Here is an 18,811-nt window from a genome sequence, read left to right as displayed (position 1 = left end):
AGGTCCAGAGGACTACAAGCAGATTAATTCTGAGAGCAAATAACACAGCCCACTGTAGTTTATCTAGATACAGGTACTTTATTTACAAATATTTAGATTAATAGCATTGTTACATCAAATGATGAGTACAGCAGTCCAAACAAATCCTTTCTGTGACAGAAACAATAAGACCTACTGTAACTTACTCTGGGAATAAAGGTATTGCACCTTAACAAGCTGTAGTCATTAGAATGTTTGCTGTACCCAAATTTCATTTCAGCAGCAGGTCATGGTCCCTGGGCAAACTTTGTGGTGCAACCTTTTTTTTTTTAAGCAGGATGCATTAGCTATAGATCTTAAACATACCAATCTATTAGTTAAAAAAGAAAAAAGAAAGACGACAAAAAAGGGACAGTGTACAAGTTACTCAGATCCTATTGTTTGCACATTCCAGTTTTGGCTTTTAACATTGACTGTACAATATTCTGGTACCACTGTTTACAAGTCTGAACATTGTAGAGTTTTAGTGTCTAGGCAGGGATTTTAACACTACTCTGTTTTAAACACTGCAGTAAGACTAGAAGTTGGACATTTGATCACTGTTAAGCACTTGCCCCCTTACAATTTTAAAGCACATGTGATGTTTTCCAAGTGAAGTTTCACATGAAGTATGGTACCCCATGTAGAGCACACATTTGAGTTTCTAACAACTTCAAAAACCCCTCATGTACTTTAACAGAATCCACATGTGTGTGGTCACCACGTGAAGTCTCCCCTTTATACATGCAGGATTATAGTTTGTCTCATATCCCTCATGGGATATTCTGCGTCTTTATTAAGAGGAAACCTAAGTCAAAGAAGAAAGGAAAAACCCCACAACACTCACACTGTATGGTTAACAAAAAACCAAGAGTAGTTAAAAATCCCTAGAGAGCACATATGTTGTTCTGACTGTCCAGTTCAGTATCTGACCATTCAAGGAGTTACAAGTATAAAAGCATAAGATGTGCAAGAGAACCAGCCTTCGTATACAATGCAAGGCAGGTAATGAAGCCCAATAATGCAAAATGCTTACAGAAGAGAAAAGCAGGTTAGCACACTGCTGATTGCACAGAACAGGATTAATAAAATGGCATAGATATACCACAGTGCAAAGATGAAAGACATATTCCACTAGTGTTAATTTCTGCATTGGGATTAGAGTTCCCTCAGCACAATGTCCACTGTCAACACCAAGGAGTTAAGCCTATGTTAGTGAACTGCAGTTACATCTATCTTTGTAGCACTAATGGGGCAATGTGGTCACATATAGGTCTATACTGTACAAACTGATATTTTCTTACATACTGTTCTAATGCCAGTAATCATTTTCTTCATTAAAATCATATACACAGGATGTATTTAACTGTTAGCTCAGTTCCTTCAAATTTTATACATATTTACGTTCTGTTAACAAAGGTAGAGGATTAAAAGTGGCAAAAAAGGATGTAAAGCTATGAGCACAAGAATGAATGGATTTTTTTTTTCCCTGTGCTAGGCTAAGATGGAAGTAAGTTGTACACTCCTGCACCAGCCCACCCCCTTCCCCCAACACACACACACCACAGGGAATGCTTTCAACAAAAGCACATTGTAACAGAGCCCCTTTCTACCATCAGAAGTCATTTCACAGCAAAACTTATCCTTCACTATGGACAGCTCTAAACAGTTAGAGGTGGGGAAGAAAGGCTGAAGAACCATAAAATTAAACCGTACAAGACAAAGCCCTGCAAAAGTGTAAAATCAAGAGTCCAGCATCAGTGCTCAGTTTAAATTATGTATTGGTGACACTATCACAAGGACAATCAAGGAAAAAAAACTTCTAGATTTACCATGCAGGAGAGGTTTTATTACTCTACTTGCCTTTGATAACCTGATTACATCTAAAGTTGTTTAGCAGTTTAGTACTGTGTTAAATTGTTTTCTCAGAGTTTTAATTAAACCCAATAAGATGTACAGAAGACAGTGAAGCAGTCAAAAGCACTGCTTCCAACAGAGAGGTGAAAGGTCAGAAATGGAGCCATGAAACAGAGGTCACTAGCAGCCACAGCCTTCTCTCTGGGGCTGGGGTTCGCTGGTTAGCCGCCCCCCCTGCGGGGCTGACGGTTTGTGCTGTACACCCGATTCTGCAGCATTCAGATCCAGGCTTCCATCTTGGATATTCTGGTATATTTTCTTGGCAGCCTCCAGGAACGCATCCTCCACGTTCTCTCCACTATGAAGAGAGCAGGTGGGAGTTATTTAGGCTATGGTTTAGGAAAGCAACGCAGCTTATGGAGGCAGCTGGCTAGATACCCGTGCTGAGATTTAACAGGTCACTAAGCGTAAAGCCATCGCTACCCTGTTATCTTACACGTGAGGAGTTTACAGTGCTCAAACTAGACAAAGTCTGATAACTTTTCTTCACAACAGCTTTTGATACAGCTATTTACTCCCTAGCCATTATAACTATTAGGACTAGCCTTTAATATCACTGCCTATCAAAACATCCAGTCTGAAAAATAAGCTAAGACAGAGCTACATACACACAGCCATTCTCAAAGAGGCTAAAAGATAGGGGAGCTCTGTAGAAGTTTTACAGCATGTAACAAGCCATCTGCATTAAACATGCTGTGCCTCCCCCAGTCAGATTTACATACTTGGTCTTCAGAGCAGCTGATGCAGTCAAACTAGCAACGAGTTGGGCAGAAAAGCTACTGTTTAAGGATTGATGCTTGGAGCAGTGTTTTGCCGAACTAAAAGTACACTGCTCATTACCTATTTTAGCAGGATTCCTAGTTTTGTATCAGGGTGTTGCAAGCAAACTGATAGCCCAAGTTGGGCAGGAACCCCAAGTTGGGCAACAGCCTCCCCAGATGTTGGTGGGGAGCTGTGGTAAAGGCAAGCACATTCCTGGCAATTTCAGCAACAGACGGTTGAGACAACACAAGTCCAAGATTATTATTCTTACTGATGAGGTGGCAGACTCCAGCTATGGAGAGTTAAGACTTGTGTGAGTCTGTTTTCTGATTAGGTTCAAACCTTTTTTTGATTTTAGTAAAAATTAAAAGATTCCATTAAAACAGGTGCCAATTGGAACCACACCTACTAGCACCATAGGAGATCTAATCCATTGCGTTCTGTTAGCCCCTCCAACCAACACAGCCTACTGCTGATAGGGTGCAGTGATTCCTCTTAGTGATCCAAGGAACGAGAGGTCTGCTACAGAACAGCTTGAAACATCCAAAGGAAGTAACACGCTCAGTCTACTTGGGGAACCACAGTTAGCCACATAACACGCATCTACACTCTAGGCAGAAAAAAAGGCCTTAAATGAGTTCAAGTCTTTGCCTTAAATACAGTATGATGTCTGTCTGTTTTCTGAGTTGCCCTTAAGTCAAAGCCAACATGAACTGAAACTGCTAGGCACACTTTACCCTCTAAGACGACTCAAAAATAGCACTTTCCTTCACTTGCAAAGCCCTACTACACCTGAACCCTATGGCAGTATTTAGTCATAAGGAATATATGCCACTCAAACAGATACCACGTAGAACATTCCTCTAGACAAGTCACTTACGTTTTTGCACTTGCTTCAAGGAACAATAAACCTGTTTGGAAACAGAAGCGTACAGTCAGTTAACACAATACTTCGAATAGCCATAAGTCACAGTCATGTTATGGTCTTCAGATTACATGCAAGAGACTATTTCAATAGTATTTTATGACTAAGTTAAGGCATCAATACAGAAGCTGATTTCTAGAACTATGCACAGTTAGAATTAAGCCAGACTATCTGAGGCACAATATAAGTCTGTATATATGATTACATTACTTTGAAAGTGTAAGCTTGCAGCTATCAATGCTGAGGGTTCACTTTAACATCGCTATCTTGTAGAAAATGTAACAGCTCAAGAGAAAAAACACACCATTTTCTTCAGCAAATTGTTTGGCTTCTTCATATGTAACATCTCTCTGTGCTTCCAGATCTGCTTTATTTCCTATGAGGATTATCACCTAGTTCAGAAGAAAGAAAATTAGTCCAGAAGACAGCTTACTAACTTTTTCATTACCACCCTTTTCATTAAGGGGCGAGATAAAAACCTGCAAAGAACATGCACCTTCAGGAAAGCATTGCTTTAGCAGTGCCCCCTCAGGGCACTGAGGATGTAAGTCAGGAACAAAGTCTCCAGCTGGCACATAAAATTCATCAGGTTGTTCTCATGAGGTGATGTCCTAAAAGGCAGGAGTTCCAAGCACAGCTTCCATGAATCTAGAGTAGAACTGCTTCCTGCGTTTGTTTAACCATCTGCTAATCCAGCTAGATTCTTTACAAGTTTTCTTTTATCACAGCAGAATCTTCCCGTGACCTTGGTTCTAAAGTATTTTATGCACGTTTAGGAAAAGACCAACAGTTTTCTTGATTTTCAAAGAGACACAAAAGATCCTCCCTTCCCCCCCCCACTCCGCCCTCTCTCCAGAAGACCTGGACAGCTTATGCTTGAAATCTAATTTATTCCAAACTAAGATGAGTTAGTATTTCACTTAATTACCACCACAAGGCAAGAAGAGATAGTAACAAAGTTAATGTTTGTTCAGAGTTAAACAATTTGGCCTCCAACTACTGAAAATAGGCCCTGGAAGGCAAGAGACACAGCAATCCTTTCGGCAGAAACCACTGCTTTCCAACACTACGCTTTTGCTGCGGTTGCAGTAAGGGAAAGTGAAAAGAAATCACTGATGTACTGCAGAAGGTGGGAACTTAAGGATTTCTCAGAGCTAATTAGTCTAGAATGAGAGGCAGCTTCTTTAAAAGAACATTGCTAACAGCATACTGCAGATGCTTTGGCCTAAACCTTTCACTTCTTGCTTTGGGATAAGAAAAACTTGCTTTCAAGCCAAAATCCAACTTACAGTATTTGGATTGGTGAGATTCCTTGCATCTGTCAGCCAGCTGCTTAAGTGATTATATGTACTTCTTCTGCAAAGAGTTAAGTGAGTAGAGTTTTAGCTATATGTGATTTTGTTTGTGTTTTTAATACATTAGTCCAACAGAATGGTTAGCAGCCATTAAAAATACTAACATCCGTCATCTCTATTTGTCCTCCCAACCTCAAGCAAGACAAAGCAGTATCATCTTGTTTGGATTCAGGCCAAGATTTCAACAAGTCAACTTTTAATCCACAGAATACACCTTACAACACAAAAGCATGGTGGAACGACAGACCAATTCACACTTCCCATATGTAGTAGTAGTAGTATTGCTTTCCTCACAAAGACAACGTTTATATGGTGTTGTATAAAACGTATTAAAGGATTTCCTGTCAAATACTCTTACAGAACACTGGAACTGGTATTCCACTGTACAGAATACCACTTAGGTAACAAAGTGCATAATATTATTTGTGCTTTACTCGAGATTTAAGCGAATGGGAGATATACCCACGTACACAGAAGACAAGAGGTGCATAAAGAACATCAAGAACAGCCCCAGAAGAAGACTACAGACATCCAAAAGCATTTCATGCTGCACATCTGGTTAAAGATGCTGCTAAAAGAATAATTACTTTTCTCTTACAGAGGAGAAACTGAATAGCTTCTAAGCAGTCTCCTTTTGTTTGAAAAGTCTGACTTCTAGGTCTCTTCACTGGCTAGTTTTCCAATTATCTCAAATATAAAGAGTCCATTAAGCATGTTTATATAACACACTATAATAAAAGTAATATTCTATTTTATGCCTACTAAGAATATCCCTGCCAGGTAAGCTGCAGTAGTATCCATTCCCTCTCTCCATCACAAGAGAGAGGAAAAAAAAATCCATGTACCGAAAGGTACACTTTAAAGGCGAATTCAGTTCTTTAAATGACTTCGGCACAAGCAGTCAAGGCCTGAAATGGCAAGATTCTCAGGTCTGTCAGTAGTGAAGTCTTCCAAGAAGAGCAGCTCATTTAAAATTTCATATGTTTCATTTGTGGTTTTTTAATTATCTAGTTTATTCAAATAAAGAAATATGATATGTTTTGCACAACAGGATGCAAACCCATCCAGACACCGAGTCAGTTAAAACAGTACATACAAGGCTGCAGCACCCACATAACTTGTCAAGTACACATGCAGCTAAGATACAAGATGCAACAGTCAAGGGCACCTTACCTGGTAATGTCATAGACCATGAGAGCCCCTGCTGCTCCTCTGTAGTAGCTTCGCGTGACAGCCCTGAATCGCTCTTGTCCTGCTGTATCCCAGATCTGTAGTTTAATTTTTTGGCCACTAACTTCAATTATTCTTGTACCAAATTCAACACCAATTGTGTGGGGACAGTCCGCCATAACTGTCATGGAAGATAAATGCACGTTCAGCTCTTTCTAGTATGAGGTTTCCCTTCTGCAGAGTTCTTAATACCACAGCTTTCAGTGATCTTGACTATATTTTCAGCCTCTAAGAAAGCATTCTACAGTTACAGTACCCAAGTTGCATCACTTCACCAGGAATAAAATGAATTTTCTGAATTACTGTTAGTTTAAGAACAGAGAGTTGAAGCTAATTCTTATTTGGTGATGATGGCGTACATGCAAAGAATACTAGAGTCAAGACAGAATGCTTAAGCCTTAAAGCCTATCATGCAGGGGTAGTCTAAGCGTCATGAGTCACAGCAGCTATGAAAAATTTCAGTGCTACCCAAGTCTGCAAATAAAGGGGAGTCAAAGAACAATTAGTCCTGTTATGTTTCTCTTTCCCCCCCCACTTCTTTTAAAGTATTTAAGAGCATTAAAAAAAAATTCCTAAATGTTTGCATCTGAACTACACCAATTTTAAAAAGTATTCAAGTTTTAGCCAAGACATTTCACTGTTTCACATCAATTTCCAGAAAAAAAAACTGTAACAAGGGGGACAGCCTTCCCACTTATCCTAGGTAGGACTCTGACTGAAGCTGCAGTCTTTGCTATTCCTACATTAGCAGTTCTGTTTGTGTATCTGCAGGTATCAGAACAAGAATCTGAGCAAGTACATCACAAACCTATACAGATCAAAGAGAGATACTACTTCAAGATCATACATGACAGAAGCAGAAGGAAAGAAAAAAGAGTGATCAAGCATATCAGTTTATGGACTTTGAATTGAAGTACTCACATTTCTTTTCTGTAAATTGATGAAGCAAGCAGGACTTTCCTACACCCATGTCCCCTGTTATAGAAAGAATAGTTATGATGGACATCACATACCGTTGCAGCAAACATCTTCTCGTTAACAACCCCACACTACAAAGATAGGCAGTCATCCCAGTCCCAGGTCTATTAGGTGATGTCCTATACCTAGTTACAGCTCTTAAGCTTATCAGCTTTTGAACTATCTTTGATTACAGGCAAAGAGCGGCAAGCAAGGGTGAAGGGGAAAACAAACAAAAGAAGATAATCTACACCGCTGAAACAATTCTTTCACAAGGTCATGAGAAGTTAGCCTGCTAGAAACTGAAGTGTAACCTTAATATTTTCTGGTCATTTACAGAGGATTAGTGAAGTTAAAAATACAGATTTGAGGGCCTGCCCTGCTCCTGTGTCACATGCAATTGCTGGTAAGGACTTCAGGATGCTAACAAACAACCAGAACACACAAAAGAAATTGCCTCACTTCCACTGATCCACTTCAGCAATTCAAACAGTGAGAAATGGCAAGAACTTCCAAGTACCAGTTTTCCCACAGGCTGAGGCCCTCAGAGCAACCTGACTTACACACCATCAGAGTAAGACTATAGACCATTGGCACCTACCAAGATTGTTAGGATTTAAATAACCAGACCAGTTCTTCTAGGATAGTATTAAACCCAGTCAAGTCGCTGACCCTCTAACCAGTCGAGGAAATTGCAGATAAAAGCAACTTTTAAACACAAAAAATATATAACCTGACAAAGGTTTAAGAGCCTGTCTAAAGCAACTGGTTCCAGTTAATACTTGCATGAGCATAGATTCTAAGACCGAGACTAACAACACAATGGCAGTAAAATTGCTACAGCAAACCTTAACCAGTACAACAGTAACATCCAGATTGCCATCCTTGTAATAGTTCCCCTCCATACACATTTCCCATACACATATGCACAGATCTAGCAATTTTCTTTGCCATAACCTTTATATTTAGGGAGAAAGGGACTGCATGCACCAATTTTTAGCATGAAGGTTTTTCTAGTGCTATGCAAAGGGCTAAGTGTTACGGCTCTAACAGTCAAGATGTTCAAGAATACTGTAGTACATTAAAAAATGATAACTATATTAAGGTGAACTCTACAGAGGCCTTGGTATTTGCACTGCTTCCATTCCACCTGTCACTAATGATCCACCGAATTGCAAAGAGGCACACAAGAGTTTATTGCCTTTGTATTGTCAGTTACTAAAGCTTTTAGAGCAAGTGTGCTGATGTGAGGAACTAAGGCTGGACAAGTAACTGTACTGAGAAAAAATTACTGCCGTATGACAACTAACATGCAACAGGAAGTCAACAGGTGAGCCGTAGGGTCTGCAGGCAGGCTGTCATGGATACAGATATGACATAAATAGGTATGCGTGCAGCTGAGGCAAACATTTTCCAGTTCATACTTACCAATAATGATGTACTTAAAGATGTAGGAGTAGTTGTAAGGTGCAGTCGCCATTGTGGCACTAAAATGAAGAAAGAAACAACATATATCAGAACTGCTACTTATTTATTCAACCACCCAATTTACCCACTTCAGTTCATACAAGAAAAAAAAAAGGGAGGAGCACTACCCCTTCTCCCCCCCCCCCACATCTTTTCATTCATACTTGTACTTCCCTTCAGTCACTGAACTTGTGACCAGAGACATTCATCAAAGCTCTGTATCACTTGCTCTGAACCTCTATTGATAAGCACTCTGTAAGTAGAAACATGCTCCGAGTCATACTGTCACTCGTTCCATTTCATCAGGAAAATCTTCAACTTAAAAAGCTCCAGTAGCTTCTTGCTTTGGACACAGTCACCGAACAAACTACCATACTCGCTAAGAAAATAGCTGGTATGTGAACTGAAAATAAGATGATTCTTTTGGAGTCAGATTTTAAGAGGTCTAACTAAATCAGCAACTTGGAACTATTACCACCCACTTCACTTGAAACTTGCAATAGAAATAAACAAAAGACAGTGCAGTTTGCAAACAGCTGAGAATTACTTCTCAAGACAGCACAGAAATGCTGAAGCAGCTTTACATAGATTGTAGACTTGTACTTGCCCATGTTAGAAAATGGACAAGTCATAATTCAAATGTTCAGGAAGACAGTCAATACTTCTGTGGCCTTGTCAGCATAGTAGCATTACAGTAAGGCTTAGTAGTTTCTCCATCTTTTTTTTTTTTGATTATACCTCACTAATCTGATGAATTTGTTCACTAATCTTTATAATTGCAATATTTCCAAAATTATACTGGGGTAAATACTTCCAATAGCCCAGAATTTTCACATGCTTTCCTATACACAGGAGGAATTGGAACCTATTTCAGCCGTTTAAACCTGCAAGTAGCAACAGTTCACATACCAACAGATAAATCAGTCAGCCAGGATTACAAGGCTATATGGCACAGGTATTTCAAGTTAACAAAAAGGATATAGAGTGCCTGCTTATGTCCCAGGTTAAGTTAACTACATATGATATGATCAGTTAAGCAAATGGAAGATTTGCATTAGATATTCACCATATCCCTTCCTGTTCCTGCACAGCAGATAGCCAGCCATTAGAAAAACATGGTACTTCTATAAAGGACATGGCTTTACCTTAGAAATACAGATTTTCTTTCAATCACGTGTTATCCACATGACAAGGGAAACTAGTATCGTAAAGAAATAAAAATATAGGAAAGCTTATGAATCCAAAACTTTCAAAAGTGAAGCAACATTTCTTTAACCCAGATTAATCCACAACAGTCAACTCTAGTCATAAGAAGGAGACTGACGACAAAAACCTCATTCATGGTACACTGCCAACAGCCACTGGTTCACAGAACTGAGGTTTAAAGCAAACACTTTTATCTAGACCTTGGGAGAAGAGCACAACTCAAATAGGCACATAAGAAGGGTTTACTGCGTGCCAGTCAGTGATCTGCACCTTGCCTTTCCTGCATGCTTTGCTTAAGGCATGAAAACTAATCAAATTCTTCTATCCCAAGCAGTAAGCAAAGCACCTACCCTACATCCTGTATAAACACACTACTCTACTAAACGAAGTTTAAATCAAGTTAGTAAACAAAAAACAGTTTTGGAGAGTAATTCTTGTGGAATTCTTTTTGCCAACACAAAGAGAATTCCACTGCTAGCTGTTGCACAGGTACCAAAGGCAGTCCTTTTACCAAGGTGATTTCAGAGGGAACCCCCTGCCAGAGCAGTAGAGAAATCTAAAGACTTTCATGCAGCTTTTGTCACCCCCCAGTCCCTAACAAATAACTGCTCTGCAGAGAGAGCCTTTCTCATCACTGTACTGAGTAGAAATTCAGCTGCGTGATTGAAAACGCTCTGCCCTTTATCTGCTCTCAGGCAAGCATTAGCTTTGTCGTCCCATTTCCTATATAAGTGGCAGATCTTCCAGCTTCAATACATGTACTGACTATTTTCAGCACTGACAAACAAAGGCAAGTAACTGCTCTTCAGGGTTTATTATTAATGTATATTTGCAGAAACACCCAATACTTCAGGTCTTCCAAATGCATCTTCATGCATTATGTTTTTTCCTCAGCATGCATTCAAGTTGCTAGCATCTTCTGATCCAATGCACTACTACTTACAGAAAGCAAGTAACAAGTTAAGAGTAACCTAAGTAAAGCTAGAAGGACTATGTTTATGGTTCAATTCAGTTTGATGGCAGAAAAGGTTAAACTGGAGGATTATGATGTATGTAATTACAGATTAAAAAAGGCTTAAATAGGACAGTTTATATTTGCAAATACTTCAGGAAGACAGCATAAACTGCACTCATTTTCACTGAAAGCAGGTGGGTACTACAGCTAAAATACAATAAGATGGACCGAAAGCCCTAGTATGCATCTAATTTGAAAGGTCTTTGCTTTATTCTCAAGATGGTAGTATCTAGTAACTCACATAAGTCTTCAAAACAATTCAGCATTGTGAACTCCAAAATAGAGAAGTACTCCTGCAGCTATTAAAATTGCACCGCAGAAACTTAGGTTTCCCCCTCTCCTCTCATAATTCCAGTTGGCCAAGGAATGCTAAATACTCGCAAGTACTCAAAGTAGCCTTGCATTTTCTGAGCACCTGACTTTACAGTACTGCAGCATAACAAGTGTTCTTTAGGGGAGCATCCCTTACTGCCCAAGCTTCTAAGCAGCATCATTGGAAGGTGAGGAAGAATTTTTCAGTATGGACAAACTCAAATCAGGGCAGATTATATAATGAACTGAATTTGCTAGGAGTCTAAGCACAGTCTTTACTCCTGAGTATACAGTTCTGTTTACTTGACAGACTGTTCTTAAAATAACATTAGGCCTATAATAAGAGAAAAAGATACCTGAGACCCCACTACAAAGCTAGTGCTCTTTCCACTGCTTGCTAACACACCAAGTAATCTCTTTTTAGTAGAAATAACGGTACAAAAATGCACTCATACCATTAGTCTAGGCTTTGTCTCAAGTCCCAAACAGTTGCTTGAGAAGTTATTGCATATGATAGACCCTTCCACAAAGATGAATACTAGGTCTAAATACAGCTTTTGGAGGTAAACAAGTTGAAAACTAAAGCTATGCTATGCACAACATCTATTCTAAGGGTCATGGTATAGGAAAGATTCCTAAATACTCTGAATTATTATTGAAGGTTTCTCTTTTGGAGAATTCTCTTCTGGAGAAGAGAAGATCTTAAACACACACACTCTTTTAAACTCAGATCCCAGATTTGAGTACTCCAGTTTTTCTTGTTTAAAAGAGAAATCAGGCAACAAAAACAAATTAAATGAGAGTTCTAGGCTCTAAGCCAGTCATCTGGGCTTAAATCATTCCACCTTGCAGCTAGCAACATTTTAATCTCCCTAACATAACAGAATCCCCCTAGTAGTTACATGTTTCAAAATTTTACATCCTTTCAGTATTCCAGGAAACAGACATGAACAACAATCCCCACTGCAAGACACTCAGGTTCTAAAAACAGACACAGGTGGATCAGAAGTGCTCTGTGATGTAGGAGTAAAAATAAATTAGACAAACTAAACACTGAAGACAGTGAGAATTCAGTCTTGGAAAGCTTACCATCTCAGCAACACTACAGATGAAAGAAGGAAGGCTGTGCAAGAATAGTGCTCAACAGCATTCGGTAATTGCAGAATATTAACCCCCTGCATTATCACGTAGCTAATATGCATCAATAGTGTCAGCCATCTGGAGAGAACGGACTTCTGCCCCCAACTCACAACCCTGTTACAGGCACACGGAATCTTAATGTGCAATACTGGGTTTTGGGGGTTTTGTTTGTTTGTTTGTTTGTTTTGGGGGGGGGGGGAAGGAGGAGGGAGGAGACTGCCAGACTGGAAAAGTTGCACACAAGCATACACAACTTATCATACTATATAACGTCAGTGGTGGCTGAAGGTAACAAAGTTAACTAATCATGAATTTACTGGTAACAGAAAGTAAAAAAAGCTTGGCCTGGAAGCTTGATACACACAGCCCCCTTCCATATGAGAAATTCTACCAAATCAGAACAAGTTCTAGCTCTCTTTTCAGAGGAAACACTTCCCCAGATGTTAAAGTATTATTTCAGGATGGCAGCTAGCCAGAGAGAATCATTCTTCACTACACACAGACCTGTGCTAGTTTCAAAATCTGTACAATTAGTTTCTGTACTGCAGTTATGACTATAAATTTTATTATGAATAGTGCCATCACAATTAATTTTCCATATACCAACTCTTCCCATAAAAGCTTTTTTTAAAGTTAAAAAACTTAATGAGATATTAGTGACATCTGTATTTCCTCCTCTAACCAACAAGCTGTACATCTGTATTTTGATTATTACTGAAGCCTTATTTCAAGTATCAGCATCTATTCATATAGAACAGAAATAAGGATGTTCTAGGTGCACTGTGGTAAAACTCATTATCAAGACAACATAATTGCAAACAACACATCCATACCAGCTTTGATGAGACCTATGAAATTCCTTCTGGCTGAACTCAAGGACATAGTCAACTGTAATTCTTCACTTCATATTGCACAGAGAATTTTCATACTTGTTTCTTGCTCAACATAAAGCTATGTTACTGGAAGAGACTAGAACCTGTATGCACAGGTTTTATGACACGCTATGTGTGCTACATACCATTAGCCAGTCAGCCATTTTTAGAGGTATGATCTCTGCGTGGGTGATCAGCTTCAAACTCAGGACAGCCCAATTATTATACATTTCCCTTAAAAGCAGACCACTCATCAGTCAGAGAACCACTGTTTAGAGTTGGTCTGAAGCAGGAGGTGCTTTGCATTTCATCTAACTATCCAGGTGTCTTTTTGGTCATTCAGCAAGGATATGCAATGGGAAAGACTCCCATAAGTCAAGTCTAATTCCCTTCTGTAACAGGTAATGCTATTATATCATCCCTTTCATAGTTTGAAACAATTTTTAAAGAGCCATTAGTTTTTTCATCTGGAAAAACAAACATCACAGTCAGTTACAATGAGAACTATATGCAGCCACTACTACTATTTAAGAGATTTCTAAGTCCCTAAGAGAAATGAACGGGTAGTTATCCTCTTTCCCAGGGCATAACCTTCCTTCTCTTCCCCACATATTTACATAGACATTAATTAATGATGAAGACCAAGCAGAAGTTAATAAAGGTGGGGAGAGGCTGCAAAGAGGTAGTAGAATGGCTTCAATTCATAATTGTACTGTTTCCTAGATAGGACTTCCGTCAAGCACACAAAACAGAATGCACTATTCTAAAGGTACCAGTTAGACTACTAGAAACATAGCCTGTAATTCCATCAGTTAAGGCCTTCCTTAAAGCCATACCACCCCCAGAAGGTAATAACCTTTTAAAAAAAAAAAAAAAAAAACACACTAATATACCCAAGCAGTGAATTCCCACAAGTCTGTTGTTTATACAATGTTGTAAGGTCTAGTACTACTAAATTTCATTGTGCTTCTATTAAATGTCCTTGGCATGTGGAAGTAAGTCTTTCATATTATATATCAGCCATCTTTAAGAAAATCAAGCCAAATATATACATATTTGGCTTGTCTTTAAAAGAGTCCTCTTCTAAGATAGATCCTTGAGGAATCTAAGTAGAAGCTTGCTAGCAACCCAATACTTTCCTTTTCACATCTATCTGGCAGCATAGCTTCTCGCTGGCTAGTTCCTTACTCATTCTTCAGTTCTTCTGAAGTCATCCTCTCTAGTTTAGTTCTCCCATTTGGGCTTCAGTAAAGCACCTGGTAGAGCACAAGAGAGTAAAACTGGCTGAACTGATCATCCTATAGGAAGTAAAGTGACTAGTGACAAGCAGAGATACCAACCAGACAAACTACTTCTGATCTGCTTTTGAAGATCACTCCACATGTTCCCATTATCTCCACATCCAGTTATTCTTCCTTTAAAAAAAAAAAAACCACACACCAAAACCACACACACACAAGGCCTACAGGCTCCCGGGGTTAGACCAAACTTACACCTGTACAGACCCTTATTTCAAGCTGCTCTTGAAGAAGGGCATTTGCTGCATTCCTTAATCATGTAAAACACCGTAACTCAACCTGAGGTCTATTAAGTATTCCTAGAAATTCCACAGCCCTTTACCACCCTTCCTATATGATGATTTTGACCCCTCCCCCTTAAAAACCACACACACATCAAGACTACATATCAAACCATCTTCATCTTTTGATTTTCCTCAGTTATCCAGTCCTACTCCAATTGTATTTGTTATCCTTTTAATGCTTTCACATCCTGCTCTATCAAGCCCCATTTTGTTTCTGAAACTTCTTGTATTTATATACACACACCCACCTCTTATTTCTTACTAACCACACCTAGCACCCCAGCTAAATTAAATATGACATACCTGTACTCAATGAGAGCACTCTCTCCAATGCCTGCTTTTAGCCATAGGAGTTCTTTATCCATCTGCATATCCTCATTTACCCACTTTCCTCTTTATAACAGGAAGTCTAGTTCAACCTGCACCATGTGTCTTGAGGTTGCAGAACTAAGTTTCAGACAGGTAGCAGATAAGCTTAGGAGATAGCAAATATGGAAGCTAGAAGAGTTATGCTGTTAGTCTAATAAATCAATATAGAAATACATGAAACTAGAGTCATCAGCTTGGAAGAAGTATATTTTTGAACAAAATTAAGTAAGGAAAATAGCAAGATGAGAACCATTCACAAGTAGATTCCATTAGAGACACAGGAACAAGCAAGTAGTTTTAAAGTTCTCTTTACGTTTTTAATCCTAGTACCTCTAGTATAACAGGTTTGTTTTCAGATTGCTGTCTTTCACAATAACTTTTTTCTTTGGGTGACTCTCCAAATGGGAAGAGAATGGAGAAGCTTCTTCCTACAACTCAGATCTAGGCCAGGTTCAAATCCTACAGGAAGCTAGCAGCTTCCTTTTTAAGCATATTCAACTATTTGATTTTTAGGTATGAAGTCTTCCAGAGTGGGATTTTCTTGCTCATGCCCGCGTAACACTCGAGCACAACAGGCCCTCGACCCAAACTGAGATAGAAACAGATCCCAGAAGAAATGCATCTCAAATGAAAACATTTAGGTGTTAAAAGAATTAAATTTCTGACTCGTGGGTTGAAATTGTTCAAGTAGTCTTTGTCCTAAATCAATCTTGCTCATAAAAGGGCACTTTTACATCTTCAGAAACGTGCAAAGCACCTTTCTCCTTCAGAGATTCACTCCCTTTTGGAGACCTAGAAAGCACAATCCACATCAAATAATCTCAAGAGCAATACACCCATAGAAGGAAAGAAAGACAGACCCCAACACAGGTGCTTTTTCCTGTGTTTACTGCAAGGATGAAGCCAGTATGTTTTCAGTTCAAGACAAAACCATCCACGGGTGTCACAGAATCCTTAAAAAAGGTACCGCAAATAGACAATAGGCAACGAGGTGGGGAGGGAAAAAAAAAAAGGCAATTTCATTCTTCTGTTTGGACAGAAGAGTCGCTGAGAAAAGAAAAAACAGAACAAGTCTAGAATGCTTTTGCCACTTCCTCAAATAGGAAGTGGCATAGATTTGTTGCCTTTTTTTTTTTTTTTAAATATGAAGGTTATTTTTCTACCCGAGCTCCCGACAGCACGGGTCCGCCCGGAGAACAGCGGGCGCGCAGGCAGCCTAGCAGAGGCGCGCAGCTGCGGCAGGTGAGGCGCGCTCGCACCCCCCGGCCCCAGGTGCGCCATGGCGGCGCGCCCCGCGGGGCGCACAGGAGGGAAGGGGAGGCGGCGGCGACCAACAGCAGCAGCGCCGCGAGGCCTAGCGGCTGCCCAACCCACCTCACCCTCCGCGGCCCCACACGCATCCGCGGCGCCGGGCGACGAGGGAGAGCGGCCGAGGCTGGGCAGCGCCGCGGCCCCGACTAGGCCGGGCCGCGGGCAGCGGCAGCAGGAAGGGCTCCCCCCTCCCCGGCGGGTCGGGAGGCGGACGGCGACCTGCTGCAGCTCCCCCCCGCCGCGGCAGGCCCGCGAGGGCCCGGCCGGGAGCGGAACCGGCCGGCGGGCACCGCCGCGGGGGCCTAGCGCGCTCTAGGCCCGGCCGGGCGGGCGCCTCTCGCCGGCTCCACCTCACCTGGGCTCGGGGAGCGGGTGGCTGTGCAGCTTGGCTCTGTCGGCGGCAGCCCGGTCCCCGCTGTGGGCACGGCGAGCGGCTCCGCTTCGGGCTGGGCTGGGTTGGGTTGGGCAGGGCAGCGGCCGGGCCGAGTCTCCGCCTTTTTCTGGGGCTCCCTCCGGCTTCAGTTCCGCTGGCTCCACTGCGCCCCCATCACCTCCCCCCGCCCCCGCCAACCCTTATCCAAAATGGCGGCGCCCCTCGCACGGGGTTTCCCCTCCCACTCTCGACGGGCGCCGGGGCCGCACAAAGGTGGGCGCGAGAGCCCGCGCCGCAGCCAATCGCGGAGGCCGCGCGCCCCACGGCGCCCGCCTTCCCGGCGGGGCGGGCCACGGCGCCAGGCGCGAGCGCGCGCACCTCTCCCCCCCACCTCCCCCCCGCTCCATCGCCCCGCCCCATCGCCCCGCCCCGCCCCGCTCCGGCGCGCGCCGAAGGGCGGGCGGGAAAGCGGCGGGCGGGGCGGCGGTGGTTGCTCGCGCGCTCGCCTCACGGGCGCTCGCCTCACGGGCGCTCGCCTCACGGGCGCTCGCCTCACGGGCGCTCGCCTCACGGGCGCGGCCCCGCCCCTCTCCTCAGGAGGGCGCCATGGCGCAGCGGAGCCGCCTGCCGTGAGCGTCCTGAGCCGTGAGCCCGCCCAGGTGAGGGCGGGCGGGTCCGGGCGCGGGAGCGCCCAGCGGGTGCCAGCAGCCCAAATTGATGGGGGGGGGGAAGGACACGAGAAAAGCACACATAGGCCAAGAAACACCATAAAAACGAGACCTGAAGGTCTCAAAATTAGACCTGTGGGGAGGGTCTCGCGACAGTCCAACGTCTTGTTGCGCCTAGGTCGAGGGGCAGGTGTGAGCCCGCACGTTCGCTCTACCCAAACCGATGAGAGAACAGGAGGGAACCTCAGTCTGGCAAAGGTGCTGCCACATCCAGGCCTCCCGGAAAGATGATGGTTTACTGGAGTGACCTACGGAGTAACACAAGTGCGATGTGTTGTAAAAGTGCCAATATGGGATGATAAAACATCGATACTATGACTAGAACGTTCAAAAAAAAAAAGGCTCTGGATAGTAATGCAGCTTTACGTTCTAATACAGATTACAAATAACTGAACAAAAATAACATGAGATACTAATGAAAGCATCTTTTGTATGCAGATGTGATAAACATACTGCTTAAATCTACTGTATGTGCAAAAGGTGAGTGAGCAAGTGTTAACACTGAAGAAAATCTCAGCTTTTCCACTTTTCCACTGTGGAAAAGTAAAGTGATACTCCTGGAAGCTGCCCACCAGACAGGAAATCATACTGCCCTTTGGCCCTTGGTGTTCCCACCTGAAAAGTCACTACTGTAGCTGCCTCCAAATTACTACATTTATTTTTTTATCTGACCTACAAGCACAAGTCAGGGTCTTTCCTAGGAACACAAGCTGTGCACAAAGCACGCAGTACAAAGACCTTCACTCTCATTCTTTTGTTTCAGCCACCTCGGGGAGTAACACCTTTGTAAAAGTTCAAGCTCACAGAACAAAGCAAAAGAAAAGTGCTTGCAGGGTATTCCCACCAATGATACAGCCAGTAAGTACAATTTTGAGATAAATAAGCCTTAGCTAGTGTTTTATCCCAGAACCAAGACCATTAGTCAAGCGTAAAGGGAAGACTCCAAAATATTTAACGCATTAGCTAGAAAGCACTACAATATCCATGTTTCCTGAGATGAAAACATGAGGTAAAAGTAACATTACGAAGGATTCCGTGCATCTCCAGTTCAATAAACTTACCTAGATTCTTATCTCAACATACAAACTTCTATTATATGAACACAGAAATTACAGAAACACTTAACTTCAGACAGTCAAAATCAAGAGTAATAGTATTTCAGACTAATTTTCAGATTTTCAGTTTTACTCTACATTGTGTTTAATTGAAACTCCTTTGAAATTGTATTTTTGGAAAGCTTTAGGGCCTAAAAAACCTGTTAAAGCTGGTTAC

The 18,811-nt window shown here is 41.8% G+C and overlaps 2 protein-coding genes across 8 annotated transcripts in view; one reads left to right on the top strand and one right to left on the bottom strand.

The window, feature by feature from the left end:
- Positions 1–58: 58 nt before the first annotated feature.
- Positions 59–17,211, bottom strand: RAB14 (RAB14, member RAS oncogene family). Of its 4 annotated transcripts, XM_068915304.1 has the most exons (10): positions 14,517–14,586; positions 14,365–14,432; positions 9,777–9,829; positions 8,593–8,651; positions 7,129–7,182; positions 6,151–6,328; positions 4,912–4,978; positions 3,927–4,014; positions 3,578–3,608; positions 59–2,233 (listed from the first exon to the last, which is right to left on the bottom strand). In XM_068915304.1, the coding sequence occupies exons 4-10, from the start codon at positions 8,642–8,644 to the stop codon at positions 2,056–2,058; spliced, it is 648 nt and encodes a 215-aa protein (XP_068771405.1). In that variant the 5' UTR covers positions 8,645–8,651; positions 9,777–9,829; positions 14,365–14,432; positions 14,517–14,586; the 3' UTR covers positions 59–2,055. The 4 variants fall into 4 exon arrangements, with proteins under 4 accessions (XP_068771405.1, XP_068771407.1, XP_068771404.1 ...); XM_068915306.1 differs by lacking the exons at positions 14,365–14,432; positions 14,517–14,586 and adding an exon at positions 16,507–16,683; XM_068915303.1 differs by lacking the exons at positions 9,777–9,829; positions 14,365–14,432; positions 14,517–14,586 and adding an exon at positions 16,794–17,211.
- GSN (gelsolin) overlaps positions 16,306–18,811 on the top strand; it is a 40,221-nt gene continuing 37,715 nt past the window's right edge. The window contains exons 1-2 of one of the 4 annotated variants that reach the window (XM_068915286.1): positions 16,306–16,369; positions 17,658–18,019. The gene's annotated coding sequence lies outside the window, so the exon portion shown is untranslated. Of the gene's footprint in view, positions 16,370–17,163; positions 17,471–17,657; positions 18,020–18,302; positions 18,398–18,811 lie in introns of those variants that run through there. The other 3 variants (XM_068915285.1, XM_068915287.1, XM_068915284.1) reach the window with 3 other exon arrangements.

Source organism: Struthio camelus, chromosome 20, assembly GCF_040807025.1.
Source record: "Struthio camelus isolate bStrCam1 chromosome 20, bStrCam1.hap1, whole genome shotgun sequence".
In the NCBI taxonomy this organism is placed as follows: Eukaryota; Metazoa; Chordata; class Aves; order Struthioniformes; family Struthionidae; genus Struthio; species Struthio camelus.
The sequence above is the reverse complement of the archived record's forward strand: the minus strand, read 5'-3'. Positions and strand labels throughout refer to the sequence as shown.

Coding starts and splice junctions, on each gene's coding strand:
- RAB14 (XM_068915303.1), bottom strand. CDS start 8,644: ATGGCGACTGCACCTTACAACTACTCCTACATCTTTAAGTACATCATT. Junction 7,183..8,592: donor CTTTAAGTACATCATTATTG/GTAAGTATGAAC, acceptor TTTCTATAACAG/GGGACATGGGTGTAGGAAAG. Junction 6,329..7,128: donor TCAATTTACAGAAAAGAAAT/GTGAGTACTTCA, acceptor CTTCCATGACAG/TTATGGCGGACTGTCCCCAC.